Source organism: Brassica oleracea, chromosome C6, assembly GCF_000695525.1.
Source record: "Brassica oleracea var. oleracea cultivar TO1000 chromosome C6, BOL, whole genome shotgun sequence".
In the NCBI taxonomy this organism is placed as follows: domain Eukaryota; kingdom Viridiplantae; phylum Streptophyta; class Magnoliopsida; order Brassicales; family Brassicaceae; genus Brassica; species Brassica oleracea.
Genome location: NC_027753.1, coordinates 27,299,534 through 27,317,473, shown reverse-complemented (window position 1 = coordinate 27,317,473; position 17,940 = coordinate 27,299,534). Strand labels below are relative to the sequence as shown.

The following is a 17,940-nucleotide window of genomic DNA, read 5'->3' as shown; positions in this document are numbered from 1 at the left end:
AGTCCCTTTATACTTTGCTTTCAGATGGGCACCATCAACAGAAAGTACCTTCCTCATCAACTTAAACCCTCTGATAGATGGACCAAGCGACAAAAATGCGTATTTGAATTTCCCAACAGATCAACTTCGATAAAAATCACAGAACCCTGATTCTTTTCTTTTATCATGTGAAACCAGCTGGGCAAAGTTTCATAACTGTCATAAGGAGTACCCCTAGCTATATCTTGGCCGTGCTCTTGAGACCTCCAAGCCTTTGAATATGAAATCACAACACCATGATCTTTTCTAGCTTTTTTCATGATCTGTTTAGGTTTCAGCCCAATCTTTCCTCCATCATAATGATTGATGACCATAGTTCCCAACAGTTTCACAGTAGCTTGCCGATGACTAACACTTCTCAGAGAAGTGTCACAAGTATGTTTAGATACATAATGGCGAACAAAAAAACTCTGAGATCCTTTAACTGATTTTGCACGTAAACTCCAACTGCATATTTCATCCACACAACTAAGAACATAACGTGTTTTGTCTGAATATTCTGTGTGGAACTCAAAGCTTTTGCTAACTGCATGCAACCTCAACTTTCTGCTCATTTCCTTTTATCCTTGAAAAACTTCCCGCATAACAAATCATCATCATCATCATCACATTGATTTGTTAAACAAATTGGAGACAAGATATCTGAATGGGAATGTGAATCTTCTCTCATGCTTTCTCTACCACGTCTACTAGAAAAAAATGTCAATTTTGACTTTCCAGACCCATATACAACAAGTCCAATCGAGTCAAATCCTCTCTAAGATAAAAACATGAAACATGTACATTAAAAATAGAATTTATAACCTATTATATGACATTGATTAAACTCTTATATATTTATATTTAACAAAGAAAAAAATTATATGTACTTTATTGCTAACAAGACCACTTGAAGGAGAAATAAGACTGTCTCTAATATATCTTGTGTCTGCATCATGTTTGACATAATCAATCATGATTTTTGTGTTCCTCTTTGAAACATTAAAACATAAAGCTAGTAATGAATCTTGTACCTTGTATTTTATAAGGTTCTTATAAACTTTAAAGGTGTCATAAGGTGTCATAAACAGAAATTTCTACTACCAGCAATAGGCAAATCATTAGTAATTAACACTTCATCCTGTGTCTGAACCATATTTGACACAATCATTGGTGATATTTGTGTTTCCCTCTGAAACATAAAAAGATAAAGCTAAATATAGAATCATTTATAATGTTTTTATAAGGCCTTATAAATATAAGAGTTGTAATAAATACCTCAAGCGAATTACTATTTTTAGCAATAGTCAAATCATGATTAATTAAAACTTCACCCCGTGACTAGATCATATTTGACACAATCATTGGTGATAATTGAGTTCTTCTCTGAAACATTAAAAAAAAAACATAAAAGCTAATAGTTAAAATATATGTGGTAATGATCCTCCAAAATGCACAATTATTATTATAAGGTCTTATAAATGTAAAAGTTTGTAATAGATACTGCTATGGCATACTTCCTCAAGCAATGAGCAAATCATTAGTACTACATACTACCTTATAAAATAACTGATAACTCTAATAAACAAACAAGTTAACAAAAGAGTTTCATGCAGTTACCTTAATGGTTACACATAGATGAAAGTCTCCATTCTCTTTAAGTTTGTTCAGAGAAGATGTTACTTGACGATCATTCCTAATAAATGCTGGAGGAAGCTCTTTTGTACCAAAGTTTAATTTTGAAGGTGAGGCATAGCTAAGATTTACACTGTTTATGTTGCCATCAATTCCAAAATCTTCTAAAACAGCCACAATCAAATCATTGTAGCTGATATCTTCATGAATCATACTAAGAGAGGATCCTCGTTGATCATCCACTATGAAATCCCAGTGAATTCCATTTATTAGTTTCCATTCTCCACATATTGAACATATTTCGATCATCATAACCTGATTATAAGAACATGAGGATTAAAGAAGGAATGATCAACAAGATATATCAAAAAGAAAAATACATAACACTATGTTCCTCATAATAAAAATTTATAAGGGTTTTATAAATCTGAGATTTGAAAACTTCATGAGAAAAACTTCGTCTCTTTCCCAGAAACCGATCGATTTTGAGAAACCAAGCAAAAATTACAGAAAAGAGACGAAAATCACTATCTATTATCCTCTGACCTTTGTTACGCGTTCGTGAAGAGAGATTGTTCTATTCGTTTAAGCTTGTAGTCTTCGCCAAATCTCGTCGGACGTCAACGTCGTCGGAATAATCAAATCTCGTCAGGAAAATCGCCGGAGTCGTCGAATCTCTCGCCGGAATCGTCGAATCTCTCGCCGGAATCGTCGAATCTCTCGTCGGAATCGTTGAATCTCTCGCCGAAATCGTCGAAGCCGGAATCGTCTAATTTCTCTCGCTGGATTCGTCGATCGATTTGGAGAATTTGAAAATTCTTGTTGGAAAAGACATAGGTTTATGTTTGATTAGATAATGGTATAATGGTACATTACCCATTAAAATTTTAATGGTAAAGTTGAAAAGTGTAAAGTTGAAAAGTGGTATTAGAAAAGTGGTATTAGTGGCAATTCTCCATGTTCATCTCATGCAAAAAGCGGATCTTAATCTAGTGTTTCTCACCAACCAGAATAACTCGAAAGAGGCCATTTAGTATGTTCTGATCAGACATTAATTTGAATCACTGTAGCAATACATACAAGTTTATGTATACACATGTCTAGGTATGTTGTGTGTACATACATGATATTCAGCAGATCTGTATATATTCTTGTGTGTCAGTGTGAGTATTGTATAATACAACACTAGTACTTAAAATAAGAAGAGCTTTTATTTTGATGAGCATCATGTGATGTCTCCAACACAAAAGGCTTGTTTCCACAATCAACGGTAGATATCAAAAGAAAGTGATAAAATTTCCACAATCTCCTCTACTTTAATATCTATATCTTCTTCCACGATAAACCCTGATCTTTAAAGAAAGATCACATATGCTTGTTATATATATCGGACAAAGATTTGCTTGAAGAAACAGAGCAGAAACAGAACACGTCTTCGGTTTTTTAAGATGGCGAGAAGACAACTCTTAAAACTTCGAACATTCTTGGTTTTAGCTGTTCTGTCTCTTGTGATCGTATTGAAGCCTGTCCTAGTTACTCCAAGTCTGTAATATTTCTCTTTTAGTCTCTCTAACCTCCTCAAGTTTCTTTCTTGCTTTAACTTCTTGCTTATTACAGAAACTGAGACACAGATCGGCTATGGAACCAAAGGACAAGAATTGAATGAGACTACCCACCTGGTAAGAAACCACTCCACACATATACACGAACGCATACAAAGACCGTATCTCTTCTGTGTTTTGACTCTTGTTCTTGATTTTTTGTTTGTTTGTCTGAATGGTTTCATTAGAGACGAATTGAGATCGATCCCAAGAGAAGAACAAGGACACGGAGGTTGATGGATGTTGAGGAGATTAACGATTATCCAGGGTCAGGTGCTAATAACCGTCACACTCCAAGATCACATTGCCCTGACTGCTAATTTATTATAATGTAGAGCACCTACAAAAATTGTACTAATAATCACAATTTTATATGCTACGTATCAAAGATTTAACATTATGGAATCCTAATCTAAAAGGCTATGCGAAGATATCAAATATTCTTTTAAGACTCCAACTTTATGAACCCATGTCTAGAAAGGTCACTTTTCGGTTTATGTAATTAAACAATTTGGCAATTAACTTTTAGCTAACGTTATGTCATCCACTGAGCTACTGTTGTTTTAGTTTTATTTGGTGGAGATTGGAGTGGAGGACACAACAACCACCTCAACGCATGATGATATCTTTACTATTATAAGACACACAACAGAATATGAAGATATTACAGAAACAGAACATTATTTTACCCAACAAAAATGGTAATTAAAAATTTAGGACAAACGAGATTCTCCACAACATGATCAACAAAATATACATAAACCGAAAATCATTATATATAATTAAGACATCAATCAGTTAGTTATCGTCGGGAGAAGGAGCAAGATCCGGGGCGGGAGAAGGAGAGTCGGAAGGACCGTCGTCAGCACGCATGAAATCAAACCTTTTGATGAGAATATTAGCAACGAGCTCGTTCGCCTTATCGGTGGGATGATACTCATCCCAAAACACATACTTGCTTCTGTCTTTACACAACGTCGACGCCGGAATACATGTCAGCGCCGGCCGGATTCTGTAGAACGAGCAACACGGCGAATCCGAGTTATCGAATCCTGTGTATACATTGCATACACACAAAACGTATAAATAAGTTAATTAACCCGATCATTGTAGAAATGAACTAAGAGAAAAGGTAATATATATGCAATTAAGTTATCACAACTAGTACTACATTTACTTCTATTAACCAGATTGATTTTTTTATTTTTTTTTTGCATTTTATGATCATAATATATAATCTTTCAAATTATTTTGGTACAACCGTAGAAACTAAATTGTGTGTGTGAATACTGAGATATTTTAAATAAATAACGGTCATGACTTGTATATTGTTTTTCACATCTCAATTGGGTCCCTTAAGCATTCATTACATTTACCAAGTATTCATATTTAGATTAATTAATTATTTAAATTAACGTTATAAATAGTGGTCATGAATTTTATATTTTATTTTGGTTATATATATACATACCGTATTTTTGTGGGTTAGTGATGACGTCGTTGACAAGGTCATAGGCTTCACCAAACTTGTAACTTGCATTTGGGAGCTTGGTTTCGAGATCTTGGAGCATTGTGGCTGCAGCTTTGTTGAATCTCTTAGCAAGATTACTAGCCTTGTTTTGACATTGACCATCGAAGCTTAAAGCTCTTTGAAGTGGGATACAACCCATTGGTCCTAACCCAAACACCATTAGCTTCCTCGCTCCCAAACTATGCAACACCTAAAACACCATATCACAAAGAATATGTATCGGTCGATTTATAAAAATAAAAGTATGTAATAAAGTCTTTGTTTAAATACTAACCCTGAGTTGAGAATCAAGTGTTTCCATCAAGTAGTCGACGAATGTTTGATCATTGTACTTCCAAGAATCGCCATAGACAGGCATCAAGTAGTTGTTAATAAAGTCATTGCTGCCTAAAGCGACGACGTATCGAGCTTGTTGGAAGAATTTGTCTGCTTCTTTTTTCCCTATCTTTGCCACAATTACATCTTGTGTCCCTTGGAATAATTCTATTTGCTTCCATAGAGAAAATCTTTGGATCTTCACAATGAAAGCAACAACACAATAAAAAATCATTTCTTTGAAACTTATTCATTTATTTATGCAAATAAAAATAATAATGAGACTTACGAAATAGCCACCAGTTTCATTCAAGATTCCACCACCTCCTGAAGCATAGTTCACTCCATTTTCAAGTATAACATCTTCATTCATTGATGGATCCAAAAAGGCTACTGGTCTTGGTAACCCAATTTTATCACCTGAAAATTCAAATAAAACCGCTATATAAGAAAGTAATGCACATGATATACCACGTTCGTTATATAACATGCACACATGACTTACCTATAATGTCTGAAACAGTTCGGCCATTAGTGAACCTTCCATTAGGCAAACCATTGCCAAAATCTATACCGTAAAAGGGCAGATTCGCCTGCGCTAAGCTCCTCGGTAGGTTCCTATTGTTGCCTACATCAGACAACGAGTCCCCAAATATAAACTGGACGATCTTGCAATCGTAGCCGTCAGAAGCATTGAGTCCAAGAACGATGAGCAACACGAATATAGCGCAGAAGTACTTCATGTCGCACAACAAAATCAAAATGTGTGTTGATTGAGAACGATTTGTTTGGTGGTTTATAAAAGGGGGTTTGGAGGTGAAATATAAGACAAGTAAGAAAAGTGAAGGTAGATTTTGAGTTGATGAACCAACTGATTTTGTATATTATTTTTTGTTTTATGTTTTATTCAAACCTACTTTCAACTACTCTTTCCTCGTGTTGGTCTCATAAGTTGTAACCGTTTCTTGTCCGTAAATTCGTAATTTTGTTTCTCTTGGGAACTGTTTTGTTTTCGTGGGGGTAAATAACTTCAAAGCTTTTGTGACAACATAATAATTTCAAAGTCTAGTTTGTGAACTCCATAGAGAAAAGCTATTCCGAGTATTTTCTAGAATTTCAATGTTTGGTTCGTCTGTAATTTCTTCTTTTAAGCTACTACTAGATCTTGATCCGCGCTTAGCAAGCGCGGATTATTTTATGACGAAAAATTTCACTAATAAGTTAACAAATATTTTATTAATTTGTAAGAATTTTGTGTATTTATAGTATTTTTGCATTTAAATCAATGCTTTTGAATTCGACCCAAAACTCGCGGTTTAACTGGTTAATCCGGTGATCCGACAATTCGATTTAGATTTGTAAAAATATTCATATTTAAAAAATCACTAAAACCCGAGACTAATCAATTGAAATGATGGATGACCAATATATAATCCAACTTGATTTAAATTGTTATAGTTTCATAATTTGTCACCTTTTAATCCAAATTTTAAAGTTCCTTATTTTGTAATTTTATGAAATTATGATTTCTACAAAATTTTGATAGAGAAAAATGATAGAGATAAAGTAATTAACAACTATAAATATGTCTTGATCATATTGCTCCTTTTACATAGCTTAATTAATTTTATAATGATTGTTTTGTGTAATTTATCTTGGTAATAATTTATATTATAATCGGTTTAAATTGCTGTTAACAATTAGTGTTAAGCATTTTTATTTAGATAACATATATTTTGAACATTTTTCATATTTTTTTTTGTTATTATATTTATTGTACATTGTATAATGTTTATATATATATATATATATATATATATATATATATGTATATATATATATATAAATGTAACATATAACCATTATTTAGTAATTAGAAATAATTTATATTATAATCGGTTTTGTGTAATTTATCTTGTTAATAATTTATCTTGTTAATAATTTATATTTTAATCGGTTTAAATTGCTGTTAACAATTAGTGTTAAGCATTTTTATTTAGATAACATATATTTTGAACATTTTCATAATTTTTTTTTGTTATTATATTTATTGTACAATGTATAATGTTTATATATATATATATACACACATAAATGTAATGGCTATTATTGAATTGTTATGTTACTTAAATCAATGATATAACCATTATTTAGTAATTATAAATAAAATAATATGTTAATTTAATTAATTTATTATTGATTGAAATGTTTTTGTAGTATTTAAACCTTTAAAAATAAGTTCTATTTATTTTTCGTTGTTTTATAAATTATTTGAATTTTTTTAATTATTTAATCTATCTAAATTATTTGAAAGAAAATTGTTTGAAATATTAAAAATATGAATTCTAATATTTTATATTGTTTGGACATAATATTAATTATAATGTTGTTTGGAAACATGGATAGTAGTATAAAGAAATGAGTATATTGTTTGGAAACATTAATAGTAGTATAAAGAAAGTATTATTAGTGATTTAATGTACGTTTAACTATAAAGTAAGAAGATGCATTTAATTTAAAAACTTACAAAATAAAGTTGAGGTCCACCACAATTTTTCCGTTTTAATAATATAGATTAAATCATGGATCTAATCAAGCCCAATGGACCGAAGATAATACTCTGGCTCAAAGATATTAAGGTTAACCGTTGGACAACTAGAGAAATGTTGGTAAGTTTAGGCTGTTTCCAACCAAAACAGAGTAAACACAAAGGAACTCTCAGTCATACTCTAAAATCAAATGAAAACGAAATAAAGAGTCAATTTTTTGTTTGTTTTGAAATAACCAAATGTCATTAGCTCAATTACACAAGTAAAATCTTAAGACAAAACTTAAAAAAATAAAGAAGACAAAACTAACATTATTATGTTATGGTTTCAGCCTTTTAGGCATTGAAGATTACAAATTTACTCTGACTCTCTGAGAACCTCCTAATAATTTAAATGAACTGAAATATCTTTTGGACCTTTGATATATCAATGCAATCACTTTGAGTAAAAAGTAGTACTAATACAATACACATATGTATATGTTCATAACTTCATATATAAGGATGAAACTTTATTATAAATCATGGGAATCTTTTTATTTATGTTTTCCGAATTGATTATAAGCTATTAGTGAGCTACAAAAAAAAAGCTATAGCCCACCAAAAAACGATCCAAAACAAGCAAATACATAGTGTGTCTGACACGGATTATATATAATGTGGTTGAAGATTTTTTATTCAGTGCGTCTGAGAAACCGTTTTAAAGACAGAAGAAGAGTTGGTAGCAAAACCTTTGCTTCTACTCTTTCTATGTCTTGGATTCGGTACTTTCTCAAGAAGAGACAAAACCTCAGGCATGGATGGTCTAACCTTAACCTCTCCGATACATTGTAAGGCCAAGAAAGACATCATGAAAGCTGCTTTCTGAGGGTATTGACCCACAAGCTTAGTGTCCATTATCCTAAAAACTTTTCGCTTGTCCCGCAAGTAAGGTTTCGCCCATTCCACTAGGTTTTCTTCTTCTCTAGCCCTGCTTTTGTCTATGGCTCTACGTCCTGAGAGTATCTCTAGCAAGACTACACCGAAACTGTAGACGTCGCATCTCGTAGTTAGATGACCTGACGGGGAACAGAACAGAAGCAAACCAAAGTGTTTTAGAAATTTTTGTGTTGTGTTTATTTGTACGTACATGGAATCAGTGAGTAAATAGAAACCTGTAGCTAGATACTCTGGAGCTGCGTAACCTTGTGTACCAATGACTTCAGTTGTCACGTGTGAACGGTCATCTTTTGGACCTTCTCTGGCCAATCCGAAGTCTGAGAGTTTGGCGTTGAATCCTGAATCGAGAAGGATATTTGATGCTTTGAAGTCTCTGTAAATGACTTGGTCCTTAGCATCATGCAAGAAACATAGTCCTCGAGCAGCACCAATCGCGATTTTCATACGTAGTGACCAAGAAAGCACATTGGAACCTCCTAGAAGGAGCATAACTCAGGCCATGAGTAATGAAAAGAAAAAAAAAACATAAGTTTTGGATTTAGAAAAGAGTTTCTTTACTTACTTTCAAACAAATGATTTTCCAAGCTTCCATTAGGCATATACTCATAGATAAGAAGACGGTTCTCGTCTTCCAAGGAGTAGCCAATCAATTTCACCAGATTTGGATGATGCAATCTCCCAAGATAATTCACTTCCCTCTTTTGGAGAAAACAATATAAAAGTAAAACATTTTCAATATATTAGCCAGATAAAATCCAGGGCCGGTCCTATACACACACCATATGATCTCCAAATTGTCGAATTTTTTTGAAGATTAGCCTAAAAATGTTTATAGCCTCCTTAAATTTCAGATCCGGCTCTAAGAAATCATAACAAAATATTGAAAATAAGCTTACCTGCCACTCCTTGTGGCCCTGAAACCCTTCAATTTTAAGCTTCTTAACAGCAACAGCGAGGTCGATTCGAGGTCCACCATTAATACAACCCTTGTAAACAAACCCGAACCCTCCTTCTCCAATGAGACTCTCTGGACAGAAGTTTCCTGTAGCATTCCTTAGCTCATCTAACGTAAAGGACTTCAAATGTTGGGGATGCATTACGTCTCCTTCTCTGCTCGGTGCATGTAGAGCGCTGCTAGCTTCACTCTTTCTTGTAATCAGAGGTTTTAAACTCCATGGATACGAAAGATTCGAAATTCTTTCAGTATCACTATCACCTTCTGAACCATGACAGTGCCACATTCTTACATCAAAATGGGAAATTATGAACAGAAAAGTTAACTACTTCAAGAACATGGTGTCATGGCAAATTAATTAGAGTATAGGCAAAAGAAACATTGGCATATGAGTTAATATACATAAACATAGAGTTCCCAAATTGGTAAAACCAAAATCTTATTTAAATTTGTACTAAATGTTATAGTTCTCAAAATCTCATCACTGATCCTGCATGGGGAATCGAGCTTTGTCTTCTTCTATCATCGTCGAATCCAAAAACTACACATAAACCTAATCCCCTAAATAACCTAAGAAATGCATTAACTCACAAGATTCAGAGAAACCCTAGAAGATTCCAGTATGAATATAGTTAATTGAAGAAGGAGATATATCAAAAGGTTGAGAAGAGCTTACGTGAAAAAGGTTTCAACTTCACTGAGGAGTCAACGTTTTCACTCTTATTATCATTCTTCTTTGAGCAAGATTCAAAGCAATTCCCCATGTTAATCCTATGGTCTAATTATATAAAACCCTTGGACAAATGTAAAACGCTATAGATCGATCTTTCGCACCGTCGTCTTCACCGACGTTCTTCCTCCGGCGAAAGGAAGAACGTGGAGATTAGAGTTGGTGGGATCGAAATGTGTTTGGATTCCAAATTGATACAGAGTGCTTGAAATATTTTGGGCTGGGAGATTAGAGAAGCAAAGAAAATTGGGAAAATTTAATTAAAATTGGATAAACTATAATTAGAGAGAATGCATAGGGAGTTTCCGTGTATTAACTTCCTGTCAGAGTAACCTATTAATTACCAGTTGACTAATCCTTTGTCACGTGCAACTCCCGTGCCCTGACTCTTCCCATGGATTTTCAATATTTTGTTGTTTTGAGTTTACCAAATTATCAACTTCCCTTTAGTTAAAGAACTAAATTATTTATATTGTGATGTAAATCATACATGTGTAACCTATTGCTTTTTTTGGCTCAAACATATTTCTTAAAATTGAAAAAGGCCTCGGGCCCAAAGTTTACCCTACTAATGGGCTTAATGCAGAAACATCCATTAGGACTCGTTTAGCCAAAATATCGACCTCAACATTTTTATCACGATGGTAGCGACGAACGCAGAGGCGATCCGTTGGATGTCATGGAAGATTCCGTAGATTTCTTTAGTTTGCATGTCGTTGTTGATTGCTCGGCTGAGCATTAGATTGTCAGAAAATATGTGTAACCTTTTTCTTCATTTCGTTATATTTTTTGTTATCTTGTAATATATGATAAACGAGTATAGCTATAAATAAAATTAGATAGGCCACGGGCCCACAGTTTAACGTCCATTACTATTTTGTATTCATTCCGTTTCATTAAGCTAGATGTTTTAGAAAAAAAATTTGTTTCACAAAAATAGTCTTTTGTATTTTCTATGAAAAAAAAATATGATGTTCAAGAAAATAAATTGACTTTATTGAATTACTATTGGTTAAAAATTATTGTAAAATTAAAAATTACAAAAAATGATAAATTTATTATAGTGATTTAATGTGTTTCTTTAATATGTGTGAAAACACTAAAAATCTATCTTTGTAAAACAGAGAGAGTAATATGTTATGGAAGATTTTCATGTTTGAAGAGAAATATAATCCAAAATTTTATTATATAAGCTATTTAATTATGGGGCAATATAATTATTGGCTAACTCTTTGACCAAGATAATTTGGACACCAAATACTAAATTAATACAAAATTTTTTTTTATCAAAATTTGTAATTTTCAATCTGTATTAATAGTGTAGTTTAGTCTCGTAACATAAGAAAGAACAACTTTAAAAAGGGATTAGCAAAAAGACCATAAATACAGGATAGTTCTGCAAAAAATACATTCTCTTCGTGCTCATTCAAAAATACAACTAGTTTAAATACAATTTTCAAAATTAAATAAGTATCGTTTTTAATAATGTTGAAAATTTTCACTCTAAAAAATGAGCGTTAATTAAAAAAAAAAAAAGCGTTAATCACTTAAGTTTCAGTATATTACTATAAGGATGATTGATTGCGTTGTAGATACCTACTTTAGTTTTAGTTTTTATCTAATGTCTTTAAAAATAACAATCACAATTTAAATCAATTTCTAAAATTACAGTAAAAAAATAATAAAAATGGTTGTAAAACTTTTATTTTCTAAAATAATATTTTATAGGTTGTAGTAAAAATGTAAAAGCTACAGCAGATACATCTGCAACAAAAATTACACAGCCAATTTTTTATAAATCACGCCCTACGTTGAAGTAGCACTGTAGCAGTCTCTTTTATTAGATTCAGTTTGCCTTGGTGTTAATATTGTCTTTGAAAAGCAGTGCACCAAAATGGCATTTCATGAAACCTCTAACTAAAAAATGCTTATGGGCTACCGTCAAGGACTAATGGGAAAGTGGGTAATAATATACTAGGATTTTTACAACTCGAGAAAAACAATATGAAAGCCACTTACAAGGAAAGAAAAACAATATGAAAGATGAAGTAGGTGTTCTTTCATATGCATGTAATTTTTTTGTTAAATCCTCTCATTTGTAATGTAATTTATTAATATTCAAAAATATCTTGTAAAAAAAAGGATACATATTCGGTGGGAAGGAAATAAGACTACAAAAGTAAAATATATATAACAAGATTGGCAAAAATGAATTAATTAGGTCATGTCATAAAATTTGCAGCTTTTTTTCCTTTTTTTGAGTGCATAGCCTCAAATTCACCCCATACTTTGTTGTCCATAAACATATAATCTTCCAATCCTTCAAGATGCTAATACGCGGATATGACATTGTTTTATCGATGCCTCGATCGGTCCCAAACTAATTAATTACTTTATTAATTAATTACCCCATAAACTCATAATGGTACTATTCTGTCCCCAAAGGTTATGGCATTCGACAATATATGTCGTCAACACCAAAAACTAGCTAGTGGACTAGATTCAATATGTTCTTTAAAAAAATTGGAAATGAATCAAAGTCATTTAGTCGGTATTATGTATCTTAAATTTCTGAATATTTCTTGGTTTTGAAATAAGAATTCGTTAATATTTTCGAAGAATTGTAAGGCTTCCACTCTATTTTTGAACAATTGTAAGGCTTCCTCTTATCGCAGTATAATATAACATGAAATTGTTAGAGTAGTATGTTTATGTTACAAATTCGTCGTTTTATGTAAGATCTGTTGTTAGGACTTGCTTTAAATGACTAAAAGATAACTAAAGGTAGGAATGAAGCCAAGTCTATGGGTGAACAAAACCCTAACAGAATTCGAGAAAGAGACAAACAAATTAACCGAAAATGGGGCAAAGGTTGTATATAGGAAACAAGCGAATATTTATGACCGACACAGAAGTGACTAACTCATAACATCAAAATCTATAAGGTCATATCATCTATAGAAAAACAAATCCACATACTATTATTATTATTATTATTATTATTAGTAGAAAAGAAGAAGAAGAAGAAGATATGAATTATAGGGTAAGTAAGCTTCTGATTAAAGCAGCTTGAGCAGTGTCTGTATTTGCAAGTAACTCAGATAGCCTCTCACTTAGATCATCAACCTCTCTGTGCAGATTCCTTATGTAGTTGCACGTCTCTTGTAACACTCTCGCTGCTGAAACCTGTCAAGATATAATCTATATTTCATCATTTTCATGCCATATATACATATAACGTATATCAAGTAAAATTCTTATATTTAGCCTACCTTGTCGGAGCGACGACTGTCCCTGAGCTCAGGAAGAAGCTGCTGCAACTTGATAATGAGATCATTGATCTGTTCTTCTGAGATCCTTGAAGTTCCTGATACTTGCCTCGAACGTGATCTTCTTCCCGACATTTTCTTTTTTTTAGTTTGAATATAATTCGAAACTAGTAAGAGTAATAGGTACTGAAGCAAACTATACTTTATGGATGAAACAGGTTATGGACTTTAGGACCACGCACAAGTTATGCCGGGAAAAGGAGAGAAAAAGAGAGAGTAAGTCAGTAAAGATGAGAGTATGAAGGAAAAAAGTGAAGTGACGGTAGTATTTATGTAGGCTTTTAAAATATTTGTTAATGAAAAATATAAACAAGCAATGAAATTAGCCTTTTTTATTTTAATTTGAAATATATATGCGAATCTTGTTTTTCAAATATTGAATTATATCCGTCCTGACAACTTTTGTTTATTATATATCGATTTCAGAGAATCTCATAATTTTAATATGTGTATATATATATATATATATATATCTAAGTTTGACATAATGATATATGTGAGCCTAGCCCAAAATTTCCTTAAATTGTAAACTTATTGAAATGTTTTCAGTTTGGAATTCGACACTTGCGTTACAGTTCGTATATATGTTAGATTTTCTAAAGGTATGTTTCAACTAACTAAACTAATTATACTTTAATGGACATAAAATTTTCCAAAGGCTTGTAAACGACAGTCAATACGTTGTATTTCCTAAAGTTATACTTAAGAGTTTTTATTAACTAAAATAATTAATCTTAATTCTCTAAACATAATAAAGGTTTGGCAACGCCATAAAATAATACTTTATTTTTATATACATGATGTTTAAAATTTTTTTATTGTTTCACAATATATAATGTTTGCACAAAATTATTTAACTTTAACTTTATTAAAAACAGTATAACCAGTTGTATTTATATTATTTATTTATACTTAGTTAAATTAATTTTAAATTATACTTCAATGTTATATTTTGATAACTGTAGTGTTTCAAATATTTATGCATTATGATAAAACATTATCTAATATAAAATAGATGGAGTATTAGTTAGTGAAATATGTATTTGGTAATCTCCTTTACAAGAGCAGACAGACCCCGTCTATGATAAATATGTTGTTATATCTACGGTAAAAATGTTAAACTAAAAGAAGATAAATTTTTTTTCTGGGATAGTTTTTTTTTAGTTTTTGTCACAAAATATATTTCAATGAGAAAAATAACCAAAAAAATTTTATTAAAAGGCAAAAATATATTTTAATTTTAGGGTTAACTAATCTAGACTTAGAGTTTATAGTTAAGGGGTGAGTTTTGGGGATAGAGTTTCAAATTTTTTAAAAATAAAAAATTAAAATTAAAATTTTCAAAGTAAAAAAGACTATTTTGATCATTTTTTTAGGGCTATTTTTTTAACAAAAACTTAAAAAAAAAGATATCTGAGAGAATTGCCCAAAAAGATACGTAATTGAATTTTGTGCGCTTATCAAGAGAAAAAACTATATTTTCTTAACTATAATAAGCATATCCATTCCTCGATCTCTAAATCTACATTTTCGATATTTTGGGTTTCGTCCACCCGTGTATTTTTATTCAATTATTATATTTCCTCTGTTTCATTAAGATATATTTTTTAGAAAAAAAGTTTGTATACATTTTTGTGTTTTCTGTGAAAAAATTGTAAACTTCAAAAAATTAATTAATTTTATTGAATTATTATTGATTAAAAGTTGTTAAAATTTAAAAATTACAGAAAACAATACATTTATTATGGTAGTTTAATGTGCTTTTTTTAATATGTGTGAAAATATTAAAAAATCTATCTTTGAAAACAGCGGAAAGTATTGATTTCGCTTTTTATTAAAAAAATCAAAGGATTATTCTGGAAAATGACATTTTTCTCCACTTTAAATCGAAATGTTGACAGCAAAACCGTATTAATTGTCAACAAAACAAAAAAAACCGTATTAATTATTATTTTATTTTATTATTGACTCAGAAATGTATCTCTAAAACCTTTTTTCTACGTTACTGTCTTAATTAGTTTCGGGTTATTACTTAGTTAGTTTACATCAAAAATATAAAGTTAAAAATATTAATTCAAAAACATGACACAAAATATCTAACAAAGGAAACTTTAGTATTTCTTTTTAAGAATATTATAACATATAAAGTTATGTCATCTAGTCAAGACCTGATTTGAGAATTTTAAACTCTTACACATTTATTATAAAATTTTATAACTTCTTTTAAATAATTTGAACATCTGTTTTTATGTTAAAAGCATACAAAAGTTTTAGAAATCAATACTAATGTTTCATTGATCTTGGTCTAAAAATCCGGCCGTGCATGTAGTTTAGTGGCATCACAAGCTTTGGAAATTACTTTAGACTTTGATCATGATTTTTAAGTTATATTTAAGAAAATATGGAGATCCTTTGAAACACTATAATACTCACTAGTCACTAGCCATGGTTTTCTTTTGACGTCTACGTAGACACAGATGCAACTGTGTAAGCAAGACTCTAAGGAAAGGGGCAAAGTGTGAGTTGTTTGACTGGTCAAAGCGTTTACACACTCAAACGCACGCACACGCCCATGTTCTTTGATTAACAACACACACGTTGCATTTCGGGAGGTGCGTACACTTTCACCAACCGAGGTGAACACTTAAAAAGTTTAAATTCATAAAGATTTTTTTTTCTTTTTGGTTTAACCTCGAAGCTATCCCAAAAGACTCATACTAATCGGATATGGTACGGTTCACAGATAGACTTTCTCACTCTAAATACTTGAATAAAAACTAAAACATGGATACATAATTACGTAGCCACAGAGTAAAATGTAATGTAATGTATTCGAATCTGGATTGCTTAGCATTCCAGAATCCGTCTAAAGACCACGCACGACCTTGTAGTTAATTTATATGAGTTCATTATTAATTTATTCATGTATGCACTAATCTGTTGCAGCACAAAAACTCGTATCAAATCCTTTTTTTTTATCACGATTCATATCAAATCACCAAAACACAGAAAATCGTGTAATTTTGCTTTTGTTATCAACTCCATGTACCTACAGTTTTCTCTTTGTATATTGATATTACGCTAGCGCAAAAAGTTTACGGACAAACTTTTTCTGCCAACTTTGTGTTTCTTACACGCTTCATGTCTACATGGCTACATGTATATGCTATTAACTTGATACATTCCTCCTAGTTCCGAACCTGAAGAATACAGTTTCTCCTTTTTACCATATACATTTTTTCAGTCCAACATAAGCGAAGAAATTAAGGAAATATGTTTTGAAAAGATAGAGTAGAAACAAGAAGAATCTATGAAAACTCGAAGTGTGAGCTGTGGGGAGCAAAACAACAAATCTCAGATTTTAATACATTGGAGAAATATATGGCAATATACTTTTGATTCATTAGATGCAAATTCCTTGTATCTTGAAGCGAGCCTTAGGTAAAAGTCTTTTAGAATAATTGTAAAATCTATTTTTAAAAAAACTTAATTGATACTGCTTTATGTACAAACTGAACTCCGTTATTAATCATTAGAACAGTAGAAAGCCGATAAGAAAATATGGTGAAAAGGTAATAACTATATACGCTATTATAGTGGTATATAAAAATGTACTGCTTATATACATTATTGAAAAATATATTTCGTTTCAATTTTTTTCTGTTTTACAAAAGTATTATTTTATCATATCCTCTATAATTTATTAATAAGAGATAAAATATTAAAGAATATTACTTGTGTATTGATAAACACTGTATTAGATTTCTTTTGATATGGTCTTGAACTTCAATCTCAAAACATGGCTAACAGTATATTGAAGAAGAATTCAACCTCTAGTCCTCTAATCCAAAACGAAGATAATGAAATTGATGGTATATTACACGTCTTTCATTTTTAAATGAATGGTCATGTCCCCGTGAGACTCAGATTAACCTGCTAGGTTTCTGATCCAACTGCAGGGTCGGATCTACTTGTTATAGGAAGGAGGCAGTTGCCACCAGTAAAATTGTTAGATTAATGCAAAGTATAAAGGTTTTCAACTGATGCCCCCACTCATAATCTTTGTTATGCCCCCACGTATCTTGAAGCCAGATTATTTCTGGAAAACTGAAGTTTAATGTCCAGAAACGCTTTTGGTATTAACCATTTAATTTGTAAAGTTATGTCAAATGTTGAATGTTTTTTATATAATAGTTTCCTTAGTCTTTTCTTCAAATCATTTTTAAATTGGTAATCTTTCATTCTATTCTTAATTAGGATATACATTTATGAATTTCCATTTAATATACACTTTTTATTTCTGTTTATTGTTTAAAACTTTAATGTTTTAGCACATCTT

General features: G+C 31.3%; 4 protein-coding genes across 4 annotated transcripts; 1 reads left to right on the top strand and 3 right to left on the bottom strand.

Annotated features, from left to right (window-relative positions):
• Positions 1-2,997: 2,997 nt before the first annotated feature.
• Positions 2,998-3,703, top strand: LOC106297030. The gene is made up of 3 exons (XM_013733306.1): positions 2,998-3,195; positions 3,271-3,332; positions 3,443-3,703. The coding sequence occupies exons 1-3, from the start codon at positions 3,102-3,104 to the stop codon at positions 3,572-3,574; spliced, it is 288 nt and encodes a 95-aa protein (XP_013588760.1). The 5' UTR covers positions 2,998-3,101; the 3' UTR covers positions 3,575-3,703.
• A 178-nt stretch (positions 3,704-3,881) lies between these two features.
• LOC106297029 (GDSL esterase/lipase At1g74460) lies at positions 3,882-5,906 on the bottom strand. The gene is made up of 5 exons (XM_013733304.1): positions 5,606-5,906; positions 5,390-5,520; positions 5,060-5,299; positions 4,726-4,975; positions 3,882-4,306 (listed from the first exon to the last, which is right to left on the bottom strand). Exons 1-5 carry the CDS (start codon positions 5,841-5,843, stop codon positions 4,053-4,055), a joined length of 1,113 nt encoding a protein of 370 aa, XP_013588758.1. The 5' UTR covers positions 5,844-5,906; the 3' UTR covers positions 3,882-4,052.
• Positions 5,907-8,249: 2,343 nt separating this feature from the next.
• On the bottom strand, positions 8,250-10,485 carry LOC106297028 (protein kinase 2B, chloroplastic). Its single transcript, XM_013733303.1, has 5 exons — positions 10,219-10,485; positions 9,484-9,806; positions 9,150-9,285; positions 8,803-9,063; positions 8,250-8,706 (listed from the first exon to the last, which is right to left on the bottom strand). Exons 1-5 carry the CDS (start codon positions 10,304-10,306, stop codon positions 8,327-8,329), a joined length of 1,188 nt encoding a protein of 395 aa, XP_013588757.1. The 5' UTR covers positions 10,307-10,485; the 3' UTR covers positions 8,250-8,326.
• Positions 10,486-13,170: 2,685 nt separating this feature from the next.
• LOC106299501 (transcription factor PRE3-like) lies at positions 13,171-13,816 on the bottom strand. The gene is made up of 2 exons (XM_013735582.1): positions 13,545-13,816; positions 13,171-13,458 (listed from the first exon to the last, which is right to left on the bottom strand). The coding sequence occupies exons 1-2, from the start codon at positions 13,674-13,676 to the stop codon at positions 13,309-13,311; spliced, it is 282 nt and encodes a 93-aa protein (XP_013591036.1). The 5' UTR covers positions 13,677-13,816; the 3' UTR covers positions 13,171-13,308.
• Positions 13,817-17,940: the final 4,124 nt, after the last annotated feature.

Excerpts from the sequence above, each read along its gene's own strand:
- LOC106297029 (XM_013733304.1), bottom strand. The coding sequence starts at position 5,843 with ATGAAGTACTTCTGCGCTATATTCGTGTTGCTCATCGTTCTTGGACTC. Across the intron at positions 5,300-5,389 it reads ATGAAACTGGTGGCTATTTC|ATCCAAAGATTTTCTCTATG; the intron begins GTAAGTCTCATT and ends TTCATTGTGAAG. Across the intron at positions 4,976-5,059 it reads CACTTGATTCTCAACTCAGG|GTGTTGCATAGTTTGGGAGC; the intron begins GTTAGTATTTAA and ends ATGGTGTTTTAG.
- LOC106297030 (XM_013733306.1), top strand. The coding sequence starts at position 3,102 with ATGGCGAGAAGACAACTCTTAAAACTTCGAACATTCTTGGTTTTAGCT. Across the intron at positions 3,196-3,270 it reads GCCTGTCCTAGTTACTCCAA|AAACTGAGACACAGATCGGC; the intron begins GTCTGTAATATT and ends TGCTTATTACAG. Across the intron at positions 3,333-3,442 it reads TGAATGAGACTACCCACCTG|AGACGAATTGAGATCGATCC; the intron begins GTAAGAAACCAC and ends TGGTTTCATTAG.
- LOC106297028 (XM_013733303.1), bottom strand. The coding sequence starts at position 10,306 with ATGGGGAATTGCTTTGAATCTTGCTCAAAGAAGAATGATAATAAGAGT. Across the intron at positions 9,807-10,218 it reads GAAGTTGAAACCTTTTTCAC|AAGGTGATAGTGATACTGAA; the intron begins GTAAGCTCTTCT and ends GTCATGGTTCAG. Across the intron at positions 8,707-8,802 it reads TCCAGAGTATCTAGCTACAG|GTCATCTAACTACGAGATGC; the intron begins GTTTCTATTTAC and ends GTTCCCCGTCAG.
- LOC106299501 (XM_013735582.1), bottom strand. The coding sequence starts at position 13,676 with ATGTCGGGAAGAAGATCACGTTCGAGGCAAGTATCAGGAACTTCAAGG. Across the intron at positions 13,459-13,544 it reads ACAGTCGTCGCTCCGACAAG|GTTTCAGCAGCGAGAGTGTT; the intron begins GTAGGCTAAATA and ends ATATCTTGACAG.